Source organism: Sturnus vulgaris, chromosome 3 (assembly GCF_052056855.1).
Source record: "Sturnus vulgaris isolate bStuVul1 chromosome 3, bStuVul1.hap1, whole genome shotgun sequence".
NCBI classification, from domain to species: Eukaryota; Metazoa; Chordata; class Aves; order Passeriformes; family Sturnidae; genus Sturnus; species Sturnus vulgaris.
The window spans coordinates 86781982-86808841 of record NC_142245.1 but is presented as its reverse complement, the minus strand read 5'-3'; the positions used below and the strand labels follow the sequence as shown (position 1 = coordinate 86808841).

Genomic DNA, 26860 nt, shown 5'->3' with positions numbered 1-26860 from the left:
GAACTGGCAGGTGATGACAAGTCAGTCAGCTCCTCTATCTCGTCAGTTCCTTGTGAACCCTCAAGGATCAAGTGCACACTGCAATGTTTCAACACAACTCAAAAACCCCTTTGTGGTGACCTGTCAAAAAAACTTGGCTTCTCTCTCTGCAGGTGACAGCTGTTCCCTAGACTCTGCAAGTCTGTTACTCTCTGGATACCTGAACAACATGGAAGAGATCTGGGCACAGCCAGGGCATTGCAGAGATCTGCTGCATCTTTGGGTGAAGAATGTCGTATTATCAACTTGCCATTTAGACCACTTTTATTTCAGCTCATGGTATAGCAAAACATTTCAAAAAGAATACAAAAAAAAGAAAAAAAGGAAGAAGCAGCCAAAAAGACACCATATATTAGCAGTACAGAAGTACAAATTACATAAGATGACAGCATGATGACAGGCAGAGGTAGAGAAAGAGAAGGGGCAAGTAAAGAAGCCCTTGGCAACCAGATTCCCCTAGGACATCGGTCTGCCTTAGCCAGACAAGCGACCTCCAGCGTGGCTAAGACAGCATCACATCTGCCTTAATATCCAAGCCTGCAGTCCTGACATGGACATTTCTCTTTCTTTGGTAGAGCACCTTAGTTCTTACAGCTGTCTTTCTGGAGTCTTACACAGATGGAAAATCTTTCTTCAAGAACCTTGCAATGGCTGTCCTGAGGTCAGTCACTATCCTTCCCCAGATCACCACCTCACTCCACTCATGCTGTAGTTCTCCCTCCTTTCCACTCCCTAGCTGGTGTTTGTTTTTATTATTACAGTAGCAAAATGAGTGAGCTCACAAAAAGATTAAGCAAGCACTGTTTGCTGCAGGAATATGTAGAGAGAGTCCCTTTTGGCAGCAAGCTACTAAAGCAGTTCAGCATGACTCAGTTTCATACTCATCCTAATGCTCCCCTTACCTAAGGGACAGTGTATGATTATTCTTAATACAAATAGTCACTGTTTCACCTCTGCATATATACCTTTGTATTTCATTAGTTAAAAAATTGACTCAAGAGTGTGAACTCCCTCTGTTTTTTATAACTGTCACTTCTGAGAATTCTGTATAAATACAATGTAATTTACACTAAACTTTATATGCTATATCAAACTACACATTTTATTAATGTTACAGAAGTGTCCACATTATGAAAATTATGCTTCACATTCCCATCTCTGTGGCAAGATGAGACATAAAAGTTGTTTTAATACTTTGGCACAACCATTTCCACCCTAGGAACTTTTTAAAATTAAACTTCATTGCTGTGGAAGAGCATTTTTCATAACTAAGAACTAACCACATGAGCACATAAGATGCAAACAATATGACTCATTACTTGCTCTTGGAAGAGAATAACTCTACAGCAAAGAAGTGCTTTAAGGACAGTTAAAAACTGGCTATGGCTTGCTAGAACTGGGCAACTTCAGAGATAATCTAACAAACTCCTGAGTAGAGCACATTAGAGAGTTTTTATTTTTTCCTTCATATTGATGACTGCCACTGTAGGTGACTACAGAGCAGGATCCTCTTCAGCACAGCGGGAACAAGAGCAGCTAGCTGAATCCATTACAGTGTGGAGAACAGCTCTCATCCATGCAATTCAACAGTCAAGACCAACACGTAAAGTTTTATAACTGCAATGTTATAAAATTCACACAGGAGCACTGCAGATTTAGGAGTACTGGCATATTTCAAAAAATAACGATGCTGTATGAGCTGTGATGAAATGTAAGGGAAATTAAAAAAGTACATCTGTCAAATAGCAGTATAATCTTCACAGTTAAAGAGCTCAGGATCTGCAAAAGACTCACCAGGAATGGTTTTGGAAAGAGTCCAAACAATACAAAGAGAGCAACAATAGGGCACAAGGTACATCCAGAACATATAGTTTCTTTTATCCATGATAGGATCATGACTTAGGAGAATTCAACTACACAACCAGATCATTTAAATGGAGCTCCAACACTACTTACTTGAGGATAAATTTTGCAATGTTATTACATAAAATGAGTGGATTCCTCAAGGCATTTAAAGATCATTTGCCCATAGGATTAGATTAGAATCCTGAAAAAGCATTTTAAAATATAGGCTAAAAAACAAATGGAAAATCTTAAATGGAAAAGCTTAAAAATTTGTTATTGGAGAATAGTGAATTAAGTCCTATATTTAATTGAAATGGAATAGATAAATCTATATAAGGTCTGTCAGAAACACATGGACTAAGATTAAAAGTAACACTATCAGGAGTGATATGCTACTTTTTTACCAGACAAGCTCTAAAATCCAAAACATCCCCATCGTATCAGATAGCTCAGAGTTGCTGCTCCAAAGATTTTTTCAGGCACTGGCCTAAAACAGGACACTAATATGAAAACATTTCTATTTCAATATGAAGACATTTCTATTTCAGTATATTCCTTAAGACAGAAATTCACATGCGTGAAGAACAGCCCTTCTCCACATTATTCATCCAGCCCAATGATAGATTTGCCAAATCTGAATGACGTACTTATCACTGTGTCTTTGGCATGGGACCTGGGAGCCTTACTGGGAACTGTGAACACACATCCAGCAAGCCTGTCAAAACAGGGCCTGTTCACACATAGCTAAGAGGATGAGACAGAACCATCCTCACATGATTTCTACAATGGCACCGGAAATCTGTGGAAACAGTGGAAAGGCATTAAAACAGCTCCTTGCTCCACTGTGGGAGGATGCCAGCTTGTCAGGATGCTGATTTCGAGCTTTTTCTGAAACAAAAAATAGACATGCTTCATCTCCAGAAGACAGGACTCCTACTGGTGGATGTGGATTTCTGCTGTTACCACTTGGAACTGGCACCATTTGTCTTCTCAGCAAGCCTTGCACATCAGTGCTGGTTCCACACACATCACATAGTAGCACTGGTTCCACAGCATAAAAAACCTTTTGTTCAGCAGGACAACATAGCTGGATGAGCAATGAATGTACTTTTAGGTTGGACTATGTTACAACACAGTTTTTTTTAAGCCTGGAGGACCAATTTAGCTGCTCTTGAAATGCCTCCAAGACTAGAAAAATTATAGTCTGCTGCCAGCCAGGAGCACCACTCCCTGGTCAGACTATCACCACCACCCTTGCCTTCCAGACACACCACAGTGCAATTGGTTATAGAAGCTGCTGCTTCTACTTTCCTTTTTGATGTCAAGAGATGTGTAGAAGTCTGCAATACATCCAATTCAACAGCAGGAACAAAGTTCTCCCTCAGAGCATTGTGATGAGGGCTCTTTTCCAGGTGTGAAAACAAGTTTGTTTCACCCAAATTGAGGACAGTGTCATGACCTAGCAGTACTGAGTAGGTACTGCAGCCAGCCTGCATGGAGTGTACTATCTGTACTTCAAACACATCAGATATTAGGCACAGCTGCAGAGCAGGACATCTCTGAATATTCAAGGGACCTTAACTACAGATTTGGGTTTGGTAACCCAAACCGTGAACTAAGTTTTAAATATACCCGATTCAAATTAAATGGCTCAGTTTTCAGATAGGTCTTGCTCAGACTGAATTTGGCCCACATTTCAATCTACCTTTGCTATGAATGCAAAAGAACTGAAGTGGAAGGTCTAATCATCCAGGATCAGCACCCACTCAGCTTCTACCAAATGTTCCTCTTTGCTGCATTCCAAAATAGGTGATACAGCTCTTGAGATCTAACTCACCAAGAATAGGATTCTATAATTTCATGAAGGGAATCACAGAATGGTTTGGGTTAGAAGGGAACTTAAAGGTCATTTAGTCTAATCTCCTTTTCAATAAGCAGGGACAACTTCCACAAGATCACCTGTCCAGTGACGGACTAGAGAACTCTGATTCTCTGTCAGCAATGAAAACCTTGTTATAGAGCAAAATTTAGAAACCTACAGATCAGGTTTAGGTCCTGCAGATCTGTGACCAGCAAGCTCCTCTCTCAGCACTCAGCTTTGCTTATACCACCCTGCAGCATTAAGACTCCTCACAATACAAATTAGGCCAGAGCAAAGCAGCAGTGAGCTGTTTGACACCCGAGTGTCTGAAGTGTGGATCTCAATTGTGCAAGCTTGAAGTTCTGTGGATCTACGACATGTAAGAGTCTTTTCTCTTGACCTTTGTCTTTCCTATGACCAAGTGCTTTCAAGAGCTGTCATCCTCTTCCAGAATATTGTCAGGTACCATTTGGACAAGCTCTGAACAGCACAGGACCAAGGGCCATAAAAAAAAAAAAAAAAAAAATTCTTTTTTACTAAGTCTCTTAACTCTATGTTCAAAGATAGGTCAGGAATGATTAAAACTGATCTACAATGAATTTGGACAGTATCCTTCTGCTGCCTCTCAGAACCAGGGACAAGACCAGGTAAGTCTGAAATCTGTTCTACAATGATGGAATTATTCAAGTTTAACTTTTCAGGAATGTGATTTCAAATACCTAAAATGATAGCATTTTCAACTCCATTCATTAAAAGCATGTTTTTAATATATTTAATTCCTTCATGAACAGAAAACAAAATAGTTGGGTCTATATTTTCACACACAAAGCAGCATGTTCCAAATCCCCTAGGATCTCAAACCCTTGAAGTTTTCAGTAGGAAGTCCACTCAACATTTTTGAAAATCACACCCTAAAATAACCCTGATATCAGTCTCTGCACAACTTAAGAGGCATTATATATTTCTAGACAAGGAAATTAATAAAAATATAATTTCTTTGATACACATTTCTGGAAAAATAAAGCAGCTGCTTCATAGATGGGAAAATGAGGATTCCTCTGGAGATCATATTTTCCAGTGATGATTTTTTTTTTCTCCATGCACGAGAAAGATATGTCCACTGTTAAGAAACTAACTTCCAAGTTAAAAAAAAAAAAGCTGTTCTGTATTCAGGATTTTGCAGCCCAAGATAGAACAAAACATTTTTCATGACAATAAACTGAAGTTTTCTTCATTAGCCGACTCCAAAAGAACATCCCATGCACATCAAATATACTTCTCAACAGCATCTTACCATTTTTATTTGGAAAGATGATAAACGTAGCAGACAGTAAGGATGTAGACTTGCACTTGTCTAACTTAAAAGTTTAAAGAAGACTAAGTAAGTAAAACTCAAGAATTCAAACATATGTAGATGTGGTGCTTAGGAACACGGTTTACTGGTGGACCTGATAATCTTAATAGTCTACTCCAAGATTTTTAAATGATTCTATAATTCTGAACTTAGGAGGTAAATGGTACCTTTAAATTATATACTAAGTGTCAGACTCAAATATTTTTGTCCCAGGACACATCTTCAAAAGCCTGATACAGTGGTAAGTCTATAGGCTGGAAGGCTATAAAATGGGGAACAGGCTTATGTGTGTGAGAAATATCATAGACATTCACACCAAGTCCTTGCTGTCCTGACTCTGAAGTACTCTTGGTTGAAGAAATGCACTTACCACAAATGCTAATGTCATGATTAATGTTTAGGCAGCTTAGCAGAAGCACAGGTATTAACTCAATCTATATTTTACTTCCTTGCAAGAAGTTCCACACATTCTGGTGAAAAGCACCATATCCAGACTGGAATTCTAATAAGAACTACACACTTGTTCAGCTTCACTTTTACTTTAAATGTCATACAATCTCCATTTTTTTGCAAGACTTTTGAAGTCTCATGATAAGGATTTTGAAATTGTCCTGCAAAAATGCTCAAGAAAATTAAGCTGTTTTGTTTTATAGGCAACCTGCATTATTTTCTTTGTGAAAAAACACAGATGTTTATAACATACAAAATAAGGATTCAACATCAGTACAGGAAGATCATGAAAAACTTACCACATCTGTGGCTTACCACTATCACCAGCCCTCTATAAACCAAAATTCTTCTGTTTGACCCTCTAAAGACACCATACTTCTAGAGGTAAATGTGGAAGAAACCTAGAAATATGGGTTGTTTAATGTGCTTAAACTGTCTGTTTATTTAAAAGAAATAACCCTCTTTTTAGCTATAAATTTGACTGAAGTGCTATCACTCATGCAACCTCTCTGAATAGAAGTTAAAAATAGGCCAACTTCCAGATAATTTTTGTAACAACCACATCTCACTAAAGCTGAAGAATTTCTGATCCATTTAATTATCCAGAATTGGCAAGTATCTTAATTTAGAAGCAGAATTTGGTTTAGAGTATTAATAGAAAATCGTATCTTCCACAATCAAAACAAGGCTTTTATTTATTTTGAGAACTATATTCAAAATACACATTTGCAGGAGAAGAAATAGTGATTCTCAATTTCATTTCTTTGACCTTGCAGAAGGTTACAAGGGAACAGGTCTACACTAATGTAAAGAAGCATTTTCAATATGAACTATAATCTTTAACCTAAGATCCTGAAAAATGTTACAGGCTGAGTATTTAAAGTAATTTTGATAATTTTAGAAAGGGACAAATGTTTTTCCCTTTGCTTTATCTCAGAAGCAAGGCTTTATTTCCCTGCCTGTGCCCAGAACTGTATCAATGCAATCATAAGACCTGAGTATCTGCTTACTTAGTAGAAAAGTTACCTTCTACACTTAATCAGTTACCTTAAACACTTCAACTGTACCTCTAATATGCATAATAGCACTCAGCATTATTTTAGGGTAAACCACATAATAGTTTCTACAAGGAGACAATGCTTTTCAAAATTCTGTTGTAGGCCAACTTAAACTGTCCAACTCAAACTTGAGTTGACAAAGCCAAATAACTCAAGAAATACAGTTGCAAAAAAGTAGAAGACATCTCAAAGAAACTGCATAGTTATGTCAGAAGCAAATCATAAGCATTGAAAAGGTTCATTAGCTTTCAGCTTAAATAGTCACATTTTCTGAGCATGCAATTACCATCCTTTGCAGCATGGCTCTTGTACAGGTACATTCCACCAAGAAGTAGATTAAAATTTTCAGTGCAAAAATCTCAAGCCTACCCTGCAATAATTTTCCTGAAATTAAAGCAGAAAATACAAGAAGTGAGCAGATATTTCTTTTCATCTCTATCAGGAAAGGCTTTTCACTTGTTTCTGACAATCAGCAGGAAATTCTGCAGCACACTCTCGGCTTCAGATAAGGAACAAACAAACAATTAACAGGCTTTATCATACTTATGACCTGGAACTCAGGATAAACTACCACTGTAGTCCAAGTAGCAAAATGAGGACCTATTTGGCACATGTTGCTGAATTCTATCCAACATATTCCTAGTGATCTTGTTTTATTTGACATGTCAGCAAGATTTACAGCTCTCTAGTTTCTAAATGCTCAAGAGCCTCCAACATGGTAGAAGCCAACTGAAGAAGTGCAACAACAAAGGTAACTTAAGTCTGACAATAGCACTACAGAAGTTTAGGAAGCTTACACTTCAGAGAGAGATTTGAAATACTCATTTAAAGAAAGCAGTGAAACAATTCTGAAGCCTTTTAGTGAATTTAGTCCAGAAAACAGATCTCTGAAGATATTAAATGTTTGATTGCAAACATGACTGCAAAGTTCAAATTTGCTCTCAAAACTGCAGAAAACTGGACTATCATTTCATGTTTAATAGCTAAACGAGTGAGATGTAGTGCTACAGCAGCACTGTAACTTTGTGGATGAAAAGTAATTAATTGTTCTAACTAACTACTTAAGACCACACAAGAAGCAACTAGGACAAAAATATACTGGATGTTCTGTTTTTTGGAAGTTCCTGCAAGCATTGATCACAGCCAAGTACTTTAAGTCATAGCTATCTTAAACTTCACTGCTAGGTTTCTTACTGGGTGATAATGGATGTAGAAAAACAGTCTGAAACACAGTTCACACAGTAAATTTCAAAAAACACCTCTAGTTCATTTTAAAGGCACAGTACTACTAAAAAAGTCAAGTTTCCATCACACAAAGTATTTAGAGATGAATTCTTGAGTGTATATTCATTACAGTTACATTAGCAAGCAGAAAATCTTTTAAAACCTTGTCAGTCAAATGGTTCATTTAACTCCTGAAAAGTTTTAGTGAGCATGTGGCAGGTGACGAATAATTCCGATTATAAATGCTGGCAGTTATTTACTGCTTCTATGACAGAGGGTGACAGCAGATGTCTGAAGTAACTTTTGAACTTTCCACAGAAGCCTGCTTCTTGATAGCTGCAATTAACAATGGGCTCCTTATAAATGTGATTAATACCTGGATTAAAAAAACCTGATACTTACTGAATCCCCCAATTAAAAAGACAACATCACCATTTCAAAGGCAGATTATTGTATCACTGCATATAGACTATTTAGACAGGAAACATAACTGGATTGGGAAGAAATTCCTGGAAATTAACACAATGCTAGAAACAGGAGAGACCTATAACAAAATGTACCTAGGCACTGGCTAGGCATCTTGGCCAGTGATCCCCTAAGCCTGCACACAGCATGAAGCAGATACATGGCACAAAACCAACACCTTCCCAACAAACTTTCCCCAGACGAGCAGTCATCTCCTCAAGGCAAATTTAGGGCAGAATAGATATAACTCTGCAAAGTTGTGTTACAAACAAACCTGTAAGAAGGAAGTGACAATTTTTGGTTAAAACTGAAGATGACAAATGAATAAAATCCACAAAGAAAGGAGGACATCTGAGCAGTTAACTTTATTTAAATTAGCTGATATAAGTTTTCCACCAAGACATCTACAAATAACTATACTCCAGGTTGTTGCTATGCTCTGGATGCAGCTTCCAGTCAATATCACATTCCACCTTCTGTAACTAGACTTCTTCTTGTAACTAATTCCTTGCAAGTTTCCCCAGTTGTCACGTTTAAATAATATGCTGCTAATTCTACTCAGACAGCTGAGTCAAATTTCAGTACCTATTCTCAGTGTTTGAATACATTTCTGTCCTTTCAAATGACACATCGGTAACAAAGAGATTGATTGATATTAGTTGAGCATATTTTCAGCTTATGATCCACCTACAACACCAGGAGATGGACTCAATGATCCATGTGGGTAACCTCCAACTCAGCTTATTGTGTGTGTGATTCTTTCACGTTGCCACATCAACATTTCTATTACTGGAGCAGTTGGCACAGACAGCTTGTTAAAAAACATCAGGTTTTGTTCCTATAGTCCAAACATCAGTTCCCTGTGTTCCTGCACTAACTACAGAACTCACTTAAGACCTCCTCCAATACTGAAGCTAAATTAGAATTCAAAAGTTCCTGAGAGCCTGCTGTTCTGAAATACTGCAGAAAGAGGCAGATTGTTCTTGAAATAACTTTAGTGTTTGCAAACATGAAAGCAGGACATGATATTAATAACTATCCTACATTCTAATAGCTATTTAACAATTAGTGTTATTTAAAAAAAGCTACCTAATCACCTTTACATGGGCTTGCATAGACTATAATGTCCCTCAGGTAGCATTAGAAGCTTAAAAACCTGTCCTTGTAAACATTTTCTCTTTCAGAGTCTGTCAAAGGATATATGAAGATCCTTAGAAATATAGCTCAGCAACTATACAGCTAAAATAGGATTAATTTACAAAGACAACACGAATGACAAAAATATTTCTGAACTGTGTTTATATAAACATATGGGTTTGTAAACAAATTGACAACATTAAATACTGACAGAATTTCAAACTAGACAATTTGCATTAAAGAGAAAAATAAGTTAAAAATTAATCACATCTTAATTATTCCATTGGTTATGACTAGATCAGGCACCTGGAAGTTTCAGAACTCAACCTTACTAAAACACTGCAACAGTGCTGAATATTGTAATTTACACTATGATTTCCTTTGAGAGAGCAAAAGCCACCTCATAGTTACCTGAGAATCTCTGTGGTAACTCAGTGGAGATCACAGTATTAAAATTACTTTTTTCACAGACTGGAAACTCACCATTTAAATAATATTTTTGGCATACTTTAATTGATAGATATAGTTTTATATAGTAATCCATCAAAACTAATGCAAAAGTCAAGTCAAGCCCTTCATAGAGTGTAAACTTAATCCAAATCTTTCCTGCAATATTTGCACTGTTTTGCAGGATTTTAGTTAGTTGTATTTATGAATTTAAAAGTCCAACAAATAAAGCATAAAAGTATTTAAGAAAACCTAAGTTAACAGAAAAGCATTGTGAATTATGAAACAGTTACAACAGTTCACCAAATTATACATCAGAAGGTTACGTATATGTTTAATCATAAAACAATATTTTCTATATAGTATTCAAAGTCAGCTTCAACATTTGTTCTCATTCAACAGTGATACTCAAAGTGATAATCAGGTTTTTTATCCCTTTAAGTGTGTACACACATCTCTTTTATTTTTACAGGTGCAAAGATGCTTATCAGGATACAAGTTCCACGTGGGCATGACTCTCAACATAATTTTACATTTTTTCATCTTGAAGGCAAAAAGCTGTCAATGGTAATAAACAGACAGTTCATCATCACTCATATCTGAATCGTCATCATCTACTTCACCTTCAATGACTGATTTCTTGCCTTTGCAGCATGAAACAATTAATCCAATTAAAAAGACCTGCAAATTTAAAGTAGAAAGTGTCACTGTTATTCAGTTAAGGGGCATATAGGGCAAGCTAAGTAAAACAAATTGTAGTGTGATGATGCAAATGATGCAATGACAATTACTGTAAATTATCCAATTTGATTCAGGTCTCCAAAATCAAAGTACTTACTGCAATGAATGCCCAGTTCCCAAAGTAATAGGCAGCGCTGAAGAACCAGAATTTATGAAGAAAGAGGTATGTCCGAGTGACAATACACTGATCTAAATTGAAAGGAAATAATACTGATTAGCACAGAACAACAACAAAAAAACCAGCTAAATACCATGTAGTAGGATAATATTTTAGCAGTTACAGAGAGCATTTAGCTCTGCAGAGCTATTACACTCTATTACATCTAATTTATTCTCCTGTACCAAAAAGGTATACAAAAGGGACACTTGTTATGGGAGAGTGACTGCAACAGGTAACCTCATTAATACTGGGAACAATTTCTCATGAAGATGTGTCAATTATTAATTAGAATCTGTCCAAATGGGAACTCATTTCCCAGTTTATATAAACCGCAGCCATACAAAGCAGATTCTGGATTGAAACACATTTCAGGACTACAAAAAACCTGTGTCTCTACCAGGATTACATAAGCTTTGTAAACAAATCAAATGTCAATTACATGTACACAAAAAATCTCCAACATATACTGGGCCTTTTGCAACCCAGACAACAGAAGTCTTATTTGTACATAAGGCCTGACAGTACTGGCTAAACCTTACTCCTCTAACAACATGAATATTGAAGTAGTATTTTCTGATGTGGCTATATTTTGCTTCATTTCTAACTGATATATTTTTAAATTAAGAATCAAATTGCTAAGGAATTTTCAACATGGAGACAGTATAACTGCCTGTATAGGACATCAAGCCTGTGGCATTCAAGGGGTCATGCTAGAGGATGACCAGCAGGACACGTGAGCCAGTTCATGAATCTCTCAAATGCCAGGAAGGGCACATACTGAGTTCATGCTAAGGTAAAATATAATTTCATCTTTTTTTTTGTGTTTTTATACTATGCTTCAAACCCTACCTAAAGCCCATTTCAGAGCAGGAACTGGTGTGCAGACATGCTGAACAGTAGAGAATGTAAGCAACCCAGAAACTGCCTGTTTGTCCCTCAGTTCAGACCCCAGGTTTGGAAATATTCCCCAGGTGTAGCTGAAGTAAAGATTTCCTGCCTTCTAAAGTTGTGAGTGATACACTACTTACATAGTTACATAGCTCATTTTTAGCAGCTAAGTAAGAAATGCTGGTGAAGTGAGGATGCTTCCTAATTGCAGATAATATTGACAATACCATCTCCAGCTCTCCAGTTGGTTACTTAAATTAAAGAACAACGAAAAGACTTTCAGATGGCTCTTTATAATAATTGGATTCAATAGATAATGATAAATATTTTGGAATAGTTTGATCATATGATGTTACAAGAACAGAAAAGTAAATTTTAGCTATTGTTTCTGAACTAATGTTATTTAATAGGCTGACATGACATTTTTCATCAACTGATTCTTCCACATGACTCAATTCAGAATAAGTTACAATGAATAGTCTAAATTAAAATAGCTACTTGTTACCCAGAATGGTAAATGTGAATATTAGGTGTGTCTTGATCATATGGAGCAAAAGTAGATATGGAAAGTTAGCAAGTCTCCAATAGATACCTTCCACAATTAAAAAATACAACTTATTCCATATACACATGTAGTGCTGACCAAGGAACAAAGCCAAACAGCCAGGATTCAAGACAAAACAATTTTTAAAATAAAGAATGACAAGTACTAATAGTCATTACTACCAGAAGAGTCGTCTACTTTTTGTTTTGAGTCCACTGGTGAAGTTTTTCATTATGTAACAAAGTTACACTTAATGTATTATTTTCAAATTAAGGCTTCTACCAGGAAGTGAATTAGCTAGTGTATGATGAGTTGAAATGATAATTCTGTTCAAAGCCAAGTATTAAAGCCTAGAACGTGATTTTGTGCACTGAAAATTCAAATTATGAGAAGTTACTGATGAAGTCTCTTTTATGCATCTCAAAACAGAGTGAGCTTTTACAAAAATGTGTAGAAGGAAACAGTTTCTTAGTTACAAATTGTTATGAACAGTATACTTCATAAACATTGGCATTGTTTGAAAGTCAATACTCTACACGTGTTTTACCTCTTCATTAATCAACTAGACAGTGAAACAAATTATACCCTCTGTAAATCCATAGATCAAACTAGGGAGAAATAAAGAGCAGAGGTCCAACACACTGCATGATCAGATTTAGGAAAGTGTTATTTTTCAAGCCACTTGAAACAGTCCTCAAAGTTTAACAGAGAGAGAAGCCCTGCACCTGGAACAAAGTGACACCATGCAATAGTGTAGGCTGAGGGTTGACCAGATATAATGCAACTATGCAGAAAGCAACCTCATCTCCCAGTAGACAAACAGAACATGTAGTTACTGGTGTTCAAATATAATTCAGAAATGTAATTGAATATAAGGCTATCTGGAATGCAGCAGAAGTCCATGAAACCAATCAGTTCTTGCACTGTGGCATCTGCAATGGTGCCATTTTGGGCTGCCCAGTACAAAACACTTACTGAAGCAAATCTAATGGGAGGACCACTGTAACAGCTTAGGGCACACAGCAGACAGTGAATATGTGTTCTTTCAGCTCAGAGTAAAGGTGTTTGCAGGTGTGTCTTACTGCTGCCTCCGTTACCTAGGTGGACTTAGAAAGTAAGCTTTTTTTTGTGAGCTAAATGAGATGTCTCTTAGATCTGCAAAATAGCAGGACAACAGATGACAGAGCCACAGCAAGCAATACACCTATTAAATAGCAGGAGAGACAATCAGCATAGGTAAACCTTGAAGCAGGCTGAACCTCAGACATTCACAGCTGGATGGACGTGAGCAACCTGCTCTACTTGCTCCCTCCTGTGACATTGGACCAGACTACCTCTTTGGTCCTGTGTGTACTCAAAATCATTACATGAAGGTAGATATTGAGACAACACATCTAAATAACAATGGTATTTTTTGATAGAAAACCCCAAAGTGAGAATGTTATCCAAGGACAGATAAAGTTTATGGCCCCAGTTTCAAGCAGAACCTAGTTTTACTTAAAATTCACTCAAAACTACTTCCAAAGGAAAAGCGGCATCCTTATTGTGCTTGAACATCTAAGCACTGCAAAGTTTCAGACCCTAAAAGTATTGAAGACATAGCTTCAGGTATCCAAGAAGATTTATTTCATATAGCCTTGCTGCCAAAAAATCAAAAGCTGTGTTGCAGAAAGCAGCTGCTTACTTAAAGGTTTTAGGTATGGCTTTGGTCACAGATCCAATTGTTGAGACAAAGGAAGCTTCAGGAGTCTCTACAGGAGGATATTAATAGGTATATTAAAAATTTCCCCGTTTTGTACCAAGCATCTCAACCTAACATCTTGATGAATATTTCATAGTGTTAAGGTCACTCAAGTGCTTCCAAAGTCCACAGAAGTTTATGTTAAAGATTGTGTTTCACATATCACTTCCACCCTTCTCTGGAAACAGATTCACAGAATGGCAGCAACAGCTGTCCTGGCCACAAATACAGGATTCCTTTCTTTTCTTGTTGGCTAAACAGCAAAAAAGACTTAATTACATTCTTAATTGCCCCTTACTCATTAGTTTCTACAAGCATTTTTTTCATATACTATTTGAGCATATCTCCACTTATTCCATATTCTTCTCTGCTGTTGTACATACACACACAGAATTAATAATAGCCTCATTCAGCTGTTGAGCCTGTCTTTGCACTTGACAATCCAGTCCCTCCACTGCTGCTGCTTCTCTTCTTTCAGAGGCTAAAATTAATCTCCTAAACAAAGCTTTTACAACTTTTGGGTTGTAGAATCCCATGTCAGTTACCTTTCTCTCAGCTAACTTCTCTCAGAAACTGCTTAAATTTCAATTCATTGCTCATTCAGCTTTTACAATAATGCAAGTATTAAACAGCTTCAGCACCACTTGCTTCAAGGTTAACTTTGCAATAAAATTACACCTTTGATCCCTTATCAGACTGAAAGGCATATTGGAACACATACTATTCACATATAGCAGTGATCTGAAAATATTTCCCAACTGGTTGTATGTAGCTACAGTATCTCCCCACTCAGAGATGTGAATCACTAAGCTTCCAACACTTCAAGCTGACAGCACATTAAAGTACTACTGTGCACTACAGAAGCACGAGTATCAAATCACTCAGATGTTAAACAACAGTTTGCAGCTATCTAAAAATCTTCTAAAATCTAAGTCTAACATATAAGCAAAAAAAGCTGCCTGCTGTTTCATCCCAGTTGTCTGGCTTTGGTGCATGCCTTTTTTGCTTAGCTGGAAGTGGTAATGAGATGGCATCTAAATTAGACCTGTAGAGACCAAAAGTCTAGCCAGATAAAGCCTAGTCCAAAAAGCTACCTTATTTCAACAGAAGCTGCTCAGTAGGCTTAGAATCAACTCCTGACAAAGGAAAATATTTAGCGGGCTAAGAAGAAGTCAGAAACCTGGAAACCAGGAACTAATGAGGTACCTGGAAAAGCTATTTGGGACAAGTTATTTAGAAAGCAAACTCTGTTTTTTCAGTGCTTCAAGCTACAGGCAAGCTGTGTATGATACTTCTCACAGTCTATCTGCAATCAAACACAACCTGATATAAAACCAGGCAGACAGAAAAATGATGTAATCGATGTGAATCAGTCTGGTTTTATAACAAACAGATCTGATTTTGTAACAAAAGCTAAAAGTCTGGATAACCAATAGCTATTTGCAATTATTTTACACGAACTACTGCAGCAGTCACAAAACTTCTTGATGATAATTACACATTATGAATGTTTACATTAAATGGCCTGAGAATTTCTAAGTCCCATCAGTGCTAGCAGGGCTTTATTGCATAAGGAGGCTTCCAGTAAGTTCCTCCAAGATTCTGTGCTGAAAGAAGAAAAAAAGTCACTAACCAAAATTTCTAAATGCTAAATAATAAAAACAATGTCCTATTGAGTGATCTGAGTGTCACATTTTTTTCCTCAACAGTCAAACTTAAATGAAGTGACATATATGAAAGGGATTTGCATTTATGTACAAATGAAGGATTTAGCTGTAGAAAGAAGGTTCTGGATCTTACAACCAAGCATGAACAAACTTGAGGTAAACACAAGTTTTTCACTACTTCCCTCTATACGTCCAGAGAGCCTGTCAGTCCTTTTTTGGCCCTTTTAGATTTGGAGTCCATCCTAGCACAGCTATGACTTTATAATGCAAAATTTCATCCAGCTATAAGGTTTCTATTTCACTTTGGGTACAGAGAATCTGTGAAGGTGCCAAGATTTGCATGTATTAACAGACTAGGTGAAAAACATTTAATGAGATTTGCAGAGCTAAACCTGTTAATCTCATTTTTCCTAAGTTTAAAGGATGACTTGATTTTAATGTTTATTAAGTACCTTCAAGTGAGGAAAATACTAATGCTACAAGTCCATGTATAAAGTGAAAAGGTACAGCATTAGCCAAAAGCTAAATCTGAAGCCACTTAAATTCCAAAGAGGTGATGCCCAGTTTCTACATTGGATCAGACTGCTAATGGAAAAAGTGTTCTTAATGCTTTTGTAGAAAGTAGAGATCCTTTGAAACACTGTGTACAATTCAGGTTAATTACAAGCACTTGACACATGGGCTAAGAGACAGGCCATAATTGTTATTTCATGCCTTTGAATTGCCACCTCAAACTTCAAGTTCTTCAAGAGGCATTTTCTGAGTCTCCCTTGAAAACCTTGTTTTTTAAATAACTAGAGGCAAACAATTTTTCTTATAAAGATATAGCCAGTGATAAACATCAAAGGCAATACTCTAGGGATGAACACATGCAAAAACTCTACAAAGGAAGCAGCAGACAGCATAACCTATTATTTTCATTCTTACAAAACCTCCTTTAGGAAAAATAATTGTGGGAATTGATCTATCTACACCTGCACATCAGTGAACAATGTACTGCAAAATGGTATTTACAGCACTCTTAGCTGCTCATATTGTTAACAGGTGCCAAACAGGTATTTCTGTGCTCAGACATGCACCACTATGCTTATCTACAGGGACTCCTGCTTATAGAGGACTCAAAGTATTAGGTATAAGCATAGATTCAGGGTAAAGTACTAGCAAAAGTACTTCACAAAGCAACATGAAAATGGAAAGTCCTCACTAAAATCCTTACTTTATGTGAAGCATTTTGTAACTTTTCAAAGTAATTAATTTAGAACAACAGTTTGGAAGTGATAACCTACAGTCTCACAACTCCTCATACAAAATTACTAATATTGAGGGTTCTGAGCAACTTGCTAGTGGCTTCCCTTTGCATGTCTCCTGCATTTCTCTAGAAGAGAAACCGAGTGTGCCCCTGTTTTGGCATTTGTATTTGGGCCTCCATTCCATCATGAGTAATGTCTATATCTAATCCTTATTCAGGCAAAAATAAAGCCTGAGGTCCTGAACTTTTTAAATTCTAGCTAATAAGTGTATCTTAGCAGCACAGATCAAATTAGCACAGTAAGATCTCATTTCAAAGCCTTAGAAATGAGATGATTTTTCTTTTCTCACTTCACATGTAATTCCAAGTCAGCATAGGTCTATGAAAAATGCCTAGCAGATTGACTGTACCCAGAATGTAACAGGCCTTGGGCAAGGCTCATTTCCTTCAAGAAGGAAGAGAATCCAAGGGGGAATTCAGAGCGAGTTATGCATTTCAAGTGAGTGATGCTTAAAAGCTAGATCTTTTAATCTAGAAAGACAGAGATAGTGTTTTTCAGATCTCATAGTTCAGGCTTGCAGCAGAGTCAAAGCTCATTTACATTAAATCCCATTAACCTGTTAAGCTAAACCTATACCAAGTTTTCAACACATTAGTCCTGCTGCAAGAGTCTTAATCACATAATTAAACTTCTTTGCTTTACCTTATACTCAGCTGAATTGTGGACACAATATTTCAGCTGCTCTTAGCCCTTGAAAATAGCCATCAAATGATATTTTTGCCCAACTGTATTGAACATTGAAAACTAAAGCTTGTTTTCCCTATAACAAACATATTAAACTTGCTGTCCCCAAAAGACTACTTAAAAAGCTTTTTAAGTTAACCAGAACATAAACCTTTTATGCAAGATGTTTAACTAAAAAAAAGGTACTTTGACTTATAAGATGTACCCTGCTCTATTATTTTTTGTCTTCTATTCTGTTTCATGTAGGTACACTATTATGGCCCTTATCTGAGTATAAAACAGATTTACCTCCTGCATATCAGGAGTAAATAGAGATAAGCTTTGCTGAATGAAAGCAGATATTGTTAAATCAAATTATATATTTAACTATAAATACTCAATGTGTTTTTTGTAAGATTGCATTTTAACTGCCTTGTGTTTCTCCAATAAGTGAAATTGTCCTTTGGACCAAACCAAACATTAGTTTGAAACAAATCTACAGGAAACACTGCCCAATAAAACCTGAAGTAATAGCTGTTACAACTTCATCAGGTCTCTTGTACTGTCTCAGAAAGAAAAAAAATAATTTACCTAGTAACAGTAAGTAGAGATCATATCTCCAAGATCTGAGCATTTAATAAGACAGCAGACTGCTATAAGCTTATCTATCAGTACAGTCATTAAAAGGTCATTGCTTGTTTTATGTTTAAGGAAAAATACCTGTTAGAATTAAATCAGTTTAAACAGAAATAAATTAATTGAGGAGATAAATCAATGTTTGCAATTAGTTACAGTTCACTGGTTTACCCTAAAAAACAACCTAGTACCTAAGTACCTTTTTACCTAGTAAAACCCTAGTACCAAAGAAGGCAATTCAAACTGCAAGTGCTTGACCAAACTTTATCTTTAAGTTATTTGCATCTATTTTTGCCCAAGTCTAATATCCTTACAAACAAGAGAAATTGTATTTAGAAGTTTAGTTTCTACCTCTGAAATAAATCTGACTTATCAAGATGCTCTCTCTGATCACAGAAAAGAATAGCATCTACTTTTCATTAATTTTGTTACCAGGTATTAAAAATGACAGGTATTCCGAAGTAAGGATTACATTCCCAGTTTCTAAAACTGACTGGATGAAAAAATCATTCAAGTGCTTTCAATAATGTGACTTTTTCTTAAAGTTGATTATTAAAAGTAAACTTTTCTTTCATTTATACAAATACATGAATGGCCTGAATGTATCCTCTACAGTTAATACAACTCCATTTAAGCCTTTTGATCACATTGATATTCACATTTAGGAAATGTCCATCCATCTTCTACCTATACTAGTTTTGCACAGGACAGCATATCAACATTTTCTCCACCTCTTTTCTATAAAGAAAGGAGACCATGACTCAGAGATAGCCACTGCAACAACAAGCCATCATTTACACAGACCAACTTGTGTTCAGTACATCAGAAGACTAGTTTTAATCATTAGCATATTGTTTCCATTAAGCAAAGTAAACTAAGAAAGAAAATCATGTAAATATTAAAAGTATTCAAAAAAATTGAAGTGGGGTAGAATTAAGTTTATTTAAATGCAATCTAATTTTTCATAATTAAGCAAAGTCTGAGGAAATCAGACTATTTTCATTTCTCTCACAAAGGTCAAGACTAATAAACTTATCAATGCCAGTGAGAATATTGTGCTTTCAGCAGACACTGGCCAAGTCAAGAAGCTGCTTACAAGAAACAAAGATCTGTTCAATTCTGACAAAAGTGATCTAATTTTGAAAGGCAACATATTTGCTCTTGTAAGTTTTGCCAGAGTTTCTATTTTTAATCACAAAAACAGGGCAGCCTTAAACATAAATTGAAGGATTTTAATTGCCAAAATATCTAAACACTTGAAACTGCATTCAATCTAAAAATATCAATCAAAAAAATGAAGAAATTATTTGAAATATGGGGGAAAATGGGGAAAAAATTCTATGGCTCTTGGGAAATGCTAGTAACCACCAGGAATAAGACGAAATTTGAAGATAAGCATAAATATAAGGGAACTGCCCTGCAAAAGAGACCTGACAGATTAGGAACAAAGAACTGATGGCCCAGTTACCTCCACTAATACAAAAATAAATCAAGTTTTATATTTTCCAATAGCAAAAGTAGAGAAAAACAGAGTGGCTGTTAAGAACTTCTGGTAGCAGTCAAAAAAATGAGGAGTTATAGAATATTGATAATAAGAGGAGAATATGGGACAAGTATTTATCTTTTCTATCAACTAACTAACACTCAAGCATTTTCATAAGGATAGAAATGCACACACAATACAACTGCTATTCATCCAGAGGAGCTGAAAGTTGGCCAGAGTAAGAACAACTGAAAGCTTGGGCTTGAAAAAACTAGACCATTCTGAAGGCCATAAATCTTATGCTGAGATCAGTGTTAGCAATCAATATCACTGTGACCTTAAAGAGCTATCAGTATTGCAGTGGTTTCTGCAATTCAAACTGTGAACTGTTTATATGCAGAGGGAAAGGAAGTGTAAAGTAAGACTGCAAAAAATAAAACCAGCATGATTTCAATTAGCTCGTTTTTTTAATGAAACTAGGCTGAAACTCATTCACAGCCTCACTCAGGTTTCATAGAGGAATAAGCACTAAAATAAAATGTTACCAGTCTCTCTTAAAAAAAGAAAATGAACACTCAGGCCTGCATAGGTAGAAAGTCAAGGAACATTCCAGCATTATCCATCTGCTGGCTAATCACTACTTAACTCCAGAATATCCATAATACATCTTCTGCTCAAAAATAGGTCATTTAGTAATAGAGCTGAGAAAATTTACCATTCTCTATAATTTCCAGCATAACTCTAAGAGAATTAGAGAAAAATAGTCTAAGATTTCTAGTTCTACTGATATTGTTGCTCATGGAAGAGCCCACATTTATACCTCATTAATAATTACATAATTCTCTTATCTGTAAGCTTCCACTGGGAATCTCAAATTCCACTGAGAAGTTCAGACCTTAGTTTTCCTGACAGACCAAATAGAATACTTGTCTGCATGTTTGTATGACAAATATACACAGTGAAGTGCACTTTCAACGCCAAGCTATTCACCAGCTGGGGTTTATTTTTAAGATCTTCTACATACACATTAAAGCAAATGTGAGATTTTAACATTAACTGGAATGCTTTGTTACCCATGGTTTCTACTAAAAATAGTCATTCCTTTAAATGAATAAAGTATGCTTTAACTTTACATCAAAGCTTCACTTTAGGCAAATGAAAGCCATGAAGACAGAGATTAAGCTGCTTATTACAGCTGAGCATGCACCTATCACATTGGAAATACAAGAAAAATTTATCTTACCTTCAGGTGCATCTGCATCACAGTCTTTAGACACAAGTGTCACATTCTGTGGCTGACCATCAATTGTCTTATTACTCTGCATTATAAATACAGAAAATTAGTACACTAGTCTACCAGCAGTGGTCTTCCATAGACAATGATAGTACAGAAACCAAATACATTTTCCAGTGCAATAATTTAAAAACACTTAATCAAATCTCTTTAAATATTCAAAAGTATGATTTTTGACCAGCATATGCAGAGTAAGCTGCAAGCAGTAAAACATGAACATTTCTAAGTATGATTTCATTACTGAAAAAACTAATAGCTTGTGTTCTTTTTGAAGACTTGTGAAAAACATACTTGAGCTCTGAAATGAAACCTTTAAACTGTGCATAAAATTAATTTGAAAATCAGCTTTGGTGATGAAGACAGCACAGAAGTGTTAGGATCGATAATGATAATGAATACAGTTTACTTCTGGTCTAAAAGCCAGATGGTAACATGCAACATACTTGGATGGCCAGAGTGGAAGAAGAAAAATGATGTTTAAGTGAAGTACTGAAAACCCAAATGTACCTGCTTAAATGTCCCAAATCTTTGGAAAATTAACCCTTCCAGGGAACATGAACTCTGTGTTCCACATTTTTGAACAACCAGTAAATAATTTCAGCAGAGCCCAATGTAAAACCTTTGCACTAAAGTGATTTTTTTTTTTATACTCCGATTCACTTTAAAGGATCTCATAGCTACTGTAGATACTTCATGATTTCCTAAACAGAAAACTCTCTAAAGAAAGAGTCAACATTTTTTCTTCAGACTGAAAAAAGTTCCTTAAAACATACCAGCAATCTGTACAAGCTGGCACATTAAATTAAGCTCTAACCACTTCATACACTTTAACATATTAACAGTATTTAAACACAACAATAGCTAGACCTACAGGCTTTCTTTGACAATATCTATTATTTTTTCCAGGTCTTAGATCACTGTCCTCCATGAACATTCCTATAATTTAAGACATTTTTAGTACAAGTATTGCCACAGTAAAACCTTAGTGTTCTGTTACCTTATCTCCCAGGCTGAAAGCAGGCTGCATCGTGATCAAGCATGAGACAGAACTATGGACAGTAACTTAGTATGTGTGCTTTAAGAGCTGACACATTTTGGACACTTCAGAAAACAGCAATTATGTAAAGGGTTAGGATACAGCCTGCTACACCTACATGATTAGTTTCTGCTCATGTTAAAGATCAACAACTTGAAAAGATCTGTTTCCACACTTAGCCATCTTCTGGATTCCTGCTGCTGGCAATGGAGATGCTCTGGGTCCTGCAATTTAGCTCCACTCTTCCAAATTATCTATCTGATGACTGAAGAAAGAAAGCGATCGTTGCTGTTCTGGTCTCCAAGCAGGGAAAGGTATCCATGTTGCTTATGGCAAGTACTGGCTTTTTAGTTCCTGTCTCAGTCAATCAAGTCTTAAAGGTCCACTGGGTACAAATATCAGCAAGCTTTTTCTTTCAGACAAAGGCAAAATAACCCTTGGCCTTACTGAACAGAAATAGGAATTGTACCTCAAGTACAGGCAAGGTTATGCTTTTGCTAGAAAGCTAAGAAGGTGGCCTGGATATGGATACAATTCTTTCTTTGTGAAAGGTTATGAAAAGACTCATTGTTGATTAGATAGAACAAATTGTTCAACTTTCATAGCTCTTCAGACCCCAAGGATAACTCGGTTTCACCTCTTGAAGCAAACTCCTACAGAGGGATTTAGTTGGTACGACCACAATATCCAGAAGAAATTTTCAAAAGTTTCCTACAGACACCACAGTTGAAGACACTTGTGATAAATTGGGGTCACATGCTTTGAACACACCAGTGCTCAGAGTTAATAAAGCAAGTAGCCCTGGTCTAGTTAATGTTAATTGCCTCACAAAAGCTCCACTTTTATATACATATTCAGTTAAAAGGAGAAGTTAGCAGCACTTCGAAATTAAAAGCTCTTGCCAAAAGCAGCAGTCTCCAAAGGAAACAGTTCAAGATTCAAATAGGAATCTAACCTATCCCATGCATTACTATAGATTGTGATAACAATTTAGTTTGGCACACTACCAGATTTAGAATCACTATAGAGCAAAGCAAAGAGGGAAGTACTCCTTTTGCACAGTCTATGAGCCAGCAGACTATCATACACATGTTTATCAGCACAGCCATCCATTAAGCTTTCCTGGAATAACGAAAAATGGAATAATTTATTGTTTGGTTCTTACACACTGTTGGTTACCAGTGGTGTTATTCTAAAGGATGACATCAACTGTAGTGTGAGAGAACAATTAAAACCAGGACTGTCAAAGTGAGCTGGCACACAGGGTTCCCATCATCTGCATGTCTAGCTCACTTGCCCTGCTCCTGGACACTCCTAAACCCATAAACACCAATTCATAACTCTTATGAACCTCTTCATTGCTATATCCACAGAAAAATATCTGGCTTCTCCTCATTCCCAGACTCCATCTCTCCTCACTTCAAAATAGCAAAATTTAACATCCAGTTACCAAGGTAGTCAGACACAGAAAACATTTCTGGTACATTCTGAAATAACTCTTGGAGAGAAAGTTTTCAGAAAACCTTTATCTATTTGGTATGCCAGAGAAGCCCAGATGTAATTTACCAGCATATTCTGTATGTTTCATGCTATTTTAACAAAAAAACCAGCTTCTACTCAAATTAGATTATGTACTTTAAACACAGCTCTTTGAAATGAGACATAAGCTGAAGACCCAAGTTGGCTATCTTGACCAGAACATTTTTTATACTTTAAACAGAAAGTTACAGCTTTAGTCAACCATTCCAGCTAATCCTTTTTGCAGTGCTGACCAGGATTATATTGTAATAGCTGCAAGAATGACAAGGGCCTTCCTACTGCTGTGCTGTTCTATTCTCTTGACCTCTTTTCTCAGAAATCATGTATTTATCTTCAGACACTTGTCATAAACAGCTAATATGCAAGTGTTTGTTAAGTCTCAATCCTTCTGCCTCCCTTAATATACACACATTTTATTTTATTCATAAAGCAAAACAAACTGCTAGCTATAGCCTTTATTATTTGTTTTTCCTCTTCAAATCTTCCACACTATCTACAAACTTTATCTTAAAGGATTCCCTACTCAGGTCACTGCAAGGCTTAAAAAGTAGTTCAGTAGGACCCTTAATGCAATTGTTCTTCCCACTCTTACACCCACATTGGTTCTGCACTGTAATTGGAGGCATACAATCATTCTACAACATAAAATCCAAACTGTCTTTTGCAGGGACCTCAGCTCATAACTAATTCAGATACATTTATATGATGTTCTAGGCTGTTTATGATGTTACATAAACAATAAGCAACCATGCCAGAAGTTCTATGTAAATGAATCTAAACTGGCTTTCATCTAAGTTTCATGCTGCTACTACCCTAATTCTGACAAGTTGAGCCAAGTTATACACATCTAGGCATGTTTAGTTTGTGTTAGTGATATTAAGCGTAAAACCTAATAAAATGCATTACAGCTCTTAAATACCAAATATTCATATCACCTACAGTGATTCTGTTACTGTGCTTGGATTGGTATCAGGATGACCAATCGCCCATTACCAGATAATTCAAATATAAAGACAGTAGTGAAGTAGCATTTACTGAGACCTCCACTTCCTGCAGTGACAATCCTACCATACCTACACATTTAAGTTGTGCAAGCTCCTCTTCTCTAACCTATTTAGCAGTATTTCAATTTCTCCTTGTAATCCTTTTCCCCTAAGTATTCTGCGTCCACTGTTTAAACAAAAACAATTTATACTAGTAAGTTACAAAATTTACTAAACAGTTGCAGCTGAAAGAACTCAGCAGGTGTTTCATTTGTAAAGCAGGTGTTCTCCTCCCACAAGAACATCCTCCTAGAGAATTACAGATATTCCAAAAGCTCAGAGCAGCATTCAATCACACCAATCTCGTTTGAATCCTTTCTTTTGACCACTCCAGCTCAACTATTTTGTCTTTGTGAAACTGAAACATCAAACAGCACACCAAGGGATCTTGACTTCATTGTGCCTGAAGAAGCAACCAGTTCATGACCTGGTTAGCTGTCTACATTTGCAAGACCAGATCTGATGAAGTCTACCCCTGTAAGATACCAGACCTTAATAAACACCATCCATGAAACCTCTCAAGATGCTTCTGATATGTAACTTTAAACTTCCCCATAAACATGCACACTACTACTCAAACTGAGTTGTAATACAATAATTTAATTCTTTGGGTACAGAAGATGAAAGACTTAAAAAATCAAAACCTTGAAATACACAAAAGTGCAAAAACAAAAGCAGATATTAAATTTTAATGCTTAATTCTGTAGAAGAATTTACAGTGCAAGAACTTCATGGAGTTTCATGAAGTTGGACAGTCCAAAGTGCCTGGAATGTGACAAATCTGCACACACTCAGCTCCACTCAGTTTATTTTCTACTGTTCCAAGTTATCTATGTCATTCCTCATAAATATGCACATAAAAGACATGAACTGTGGAACAGTATTAATTTCAATCCCTACACAGCCTTATACATTCAAAATAATCCTCACTGCAGTCACTCAGCAACCCAAGCAGACCAGCACAAAATCTAGTGGAAGCTAACAACTGTCTTATCAGGAGTAAAACAAACCTCAGTTTCACAAAGTCTTGAGATGACACAGAAATTAAGTTGTGTAGTAAATAGCATATAGTGCAATCAGTTTCTGGCCTTTGTATTACCAAGATACCTACTAGTATTTAAAAAACTACCTACCAAAAACTGAAAATGTCTGACTTCCAAAGTTTATAGAAACAGCACATTTTTAATGCAGAAAATAAAATTTAAACAAAAAAAATGCATCTCACCTGTACCAGGTATTTCTGGCTTCCATACATTACATATTGTGGGGCAAGACTGTAAATCATGTAGCTTGTATGAAGAACAATTAATAGAAGTATCATACAGAGAAATAAGAGTGCTTGAGGTCGAGTTTTTCCTCGTCTGATTTTATAAAGCTAAAATCAGAAAAAACAATATTAACACAAAGAAGTATTATTTTTTTTCTGAAGGCATTCAAAAACTCCTTTAGTTCAAATAAGTTTTAATTCTACTGCCAGAAGTGGGAGGTTGTTAAAATTATCTTCTGGTAACTTAATTCCAGTGGTTCAAAGCAGGTTTTCAGGTATATTTACCTAAACTCCAAAGCACAGCTATTTAACCAAATTAAGTTCTATTTGTATTAATGGCCCAAAACATTTATTCACTAGCATTTAGTAGCAAGATTTAAATTGCCTGTTACCTACAACAAACTGTGCATTGGTTTATCAAAGAATATTGTGTCTTTTGGTTAAAGTGAGATGTCATCTATCACTATACCCCCAATTAGATCTAGAAACAGAGGTGGAGTTACGAGAGTGCATAGCCAGGCTCTGAGCAAGGTAACACACCATATGGTTGGCATCTTGTCCATTTAACACTGCAGGGAACAACATAATCCTTCCTTTATGCCCTGTAGATACCACTCAACTCTAATTCCCAAGGGCTCAACCTGAGTACCTCGTTAGGGTGAAGGAGCTGGCAGCTGAGGGGGAAATGACAGCACCAAACCCAACAACTCATCTAACAACTCACTGCAAAGACTGATGGCCACTGTTGACGATTTTGGAGTGTCACCACATGAAAAGGTGACAATTTTAAAGGGAAAGTAGGCACATTAGCAGGGTTTAACCAAGTACCAGAGACATGAATGTCATGCCATTGGATACAAAGCTGCTCATACAGTAATAGATTATTTGCATAATATTGAGATAGCCCTATCACCACTGCATTGTTTTCTCTTATGAAGCTAAACACATTTGTCACACAGATGGCAATT

General features: G+C 36.3%; 1 protein-coding gene across 2 annotated transcripts in view; it reads right to left on the bottom strand.

Moving 5' to 3' along the window:
* Positions 1–8646: 8646 nt before the first annotated feature.
* LMBRD1 (LMBR1 domain containing 1) overlaps positions 8647–26860 on the bottom strand; it is a 66775-nt gene continuing 48561 nt past the window's right edge. For both annotated transcript variants that reach the window (XM_014870249.2, XM_014870250.2), the window contains exons 13-16: positions 25851–26000; positions 20957–21032; positions 10719–10810; positions 8647–10561 (exon numbers count right to left, since the gene is read on the bottom strand). In XM_014870249.2, coding sequence (XP_014725735.2) covers positions 10442–10561; positions 10719–10810; positions 20957–21032; positions 25851–26000 — 438 coding nt within the window. In that variant the 3' untranslated portion in view covers positions 8647–10441. The remainder of the gene's footprint in view (positions 10562–10718; positions 10811–20956; positions 21033–25850; positions 26001–26860) is intronic.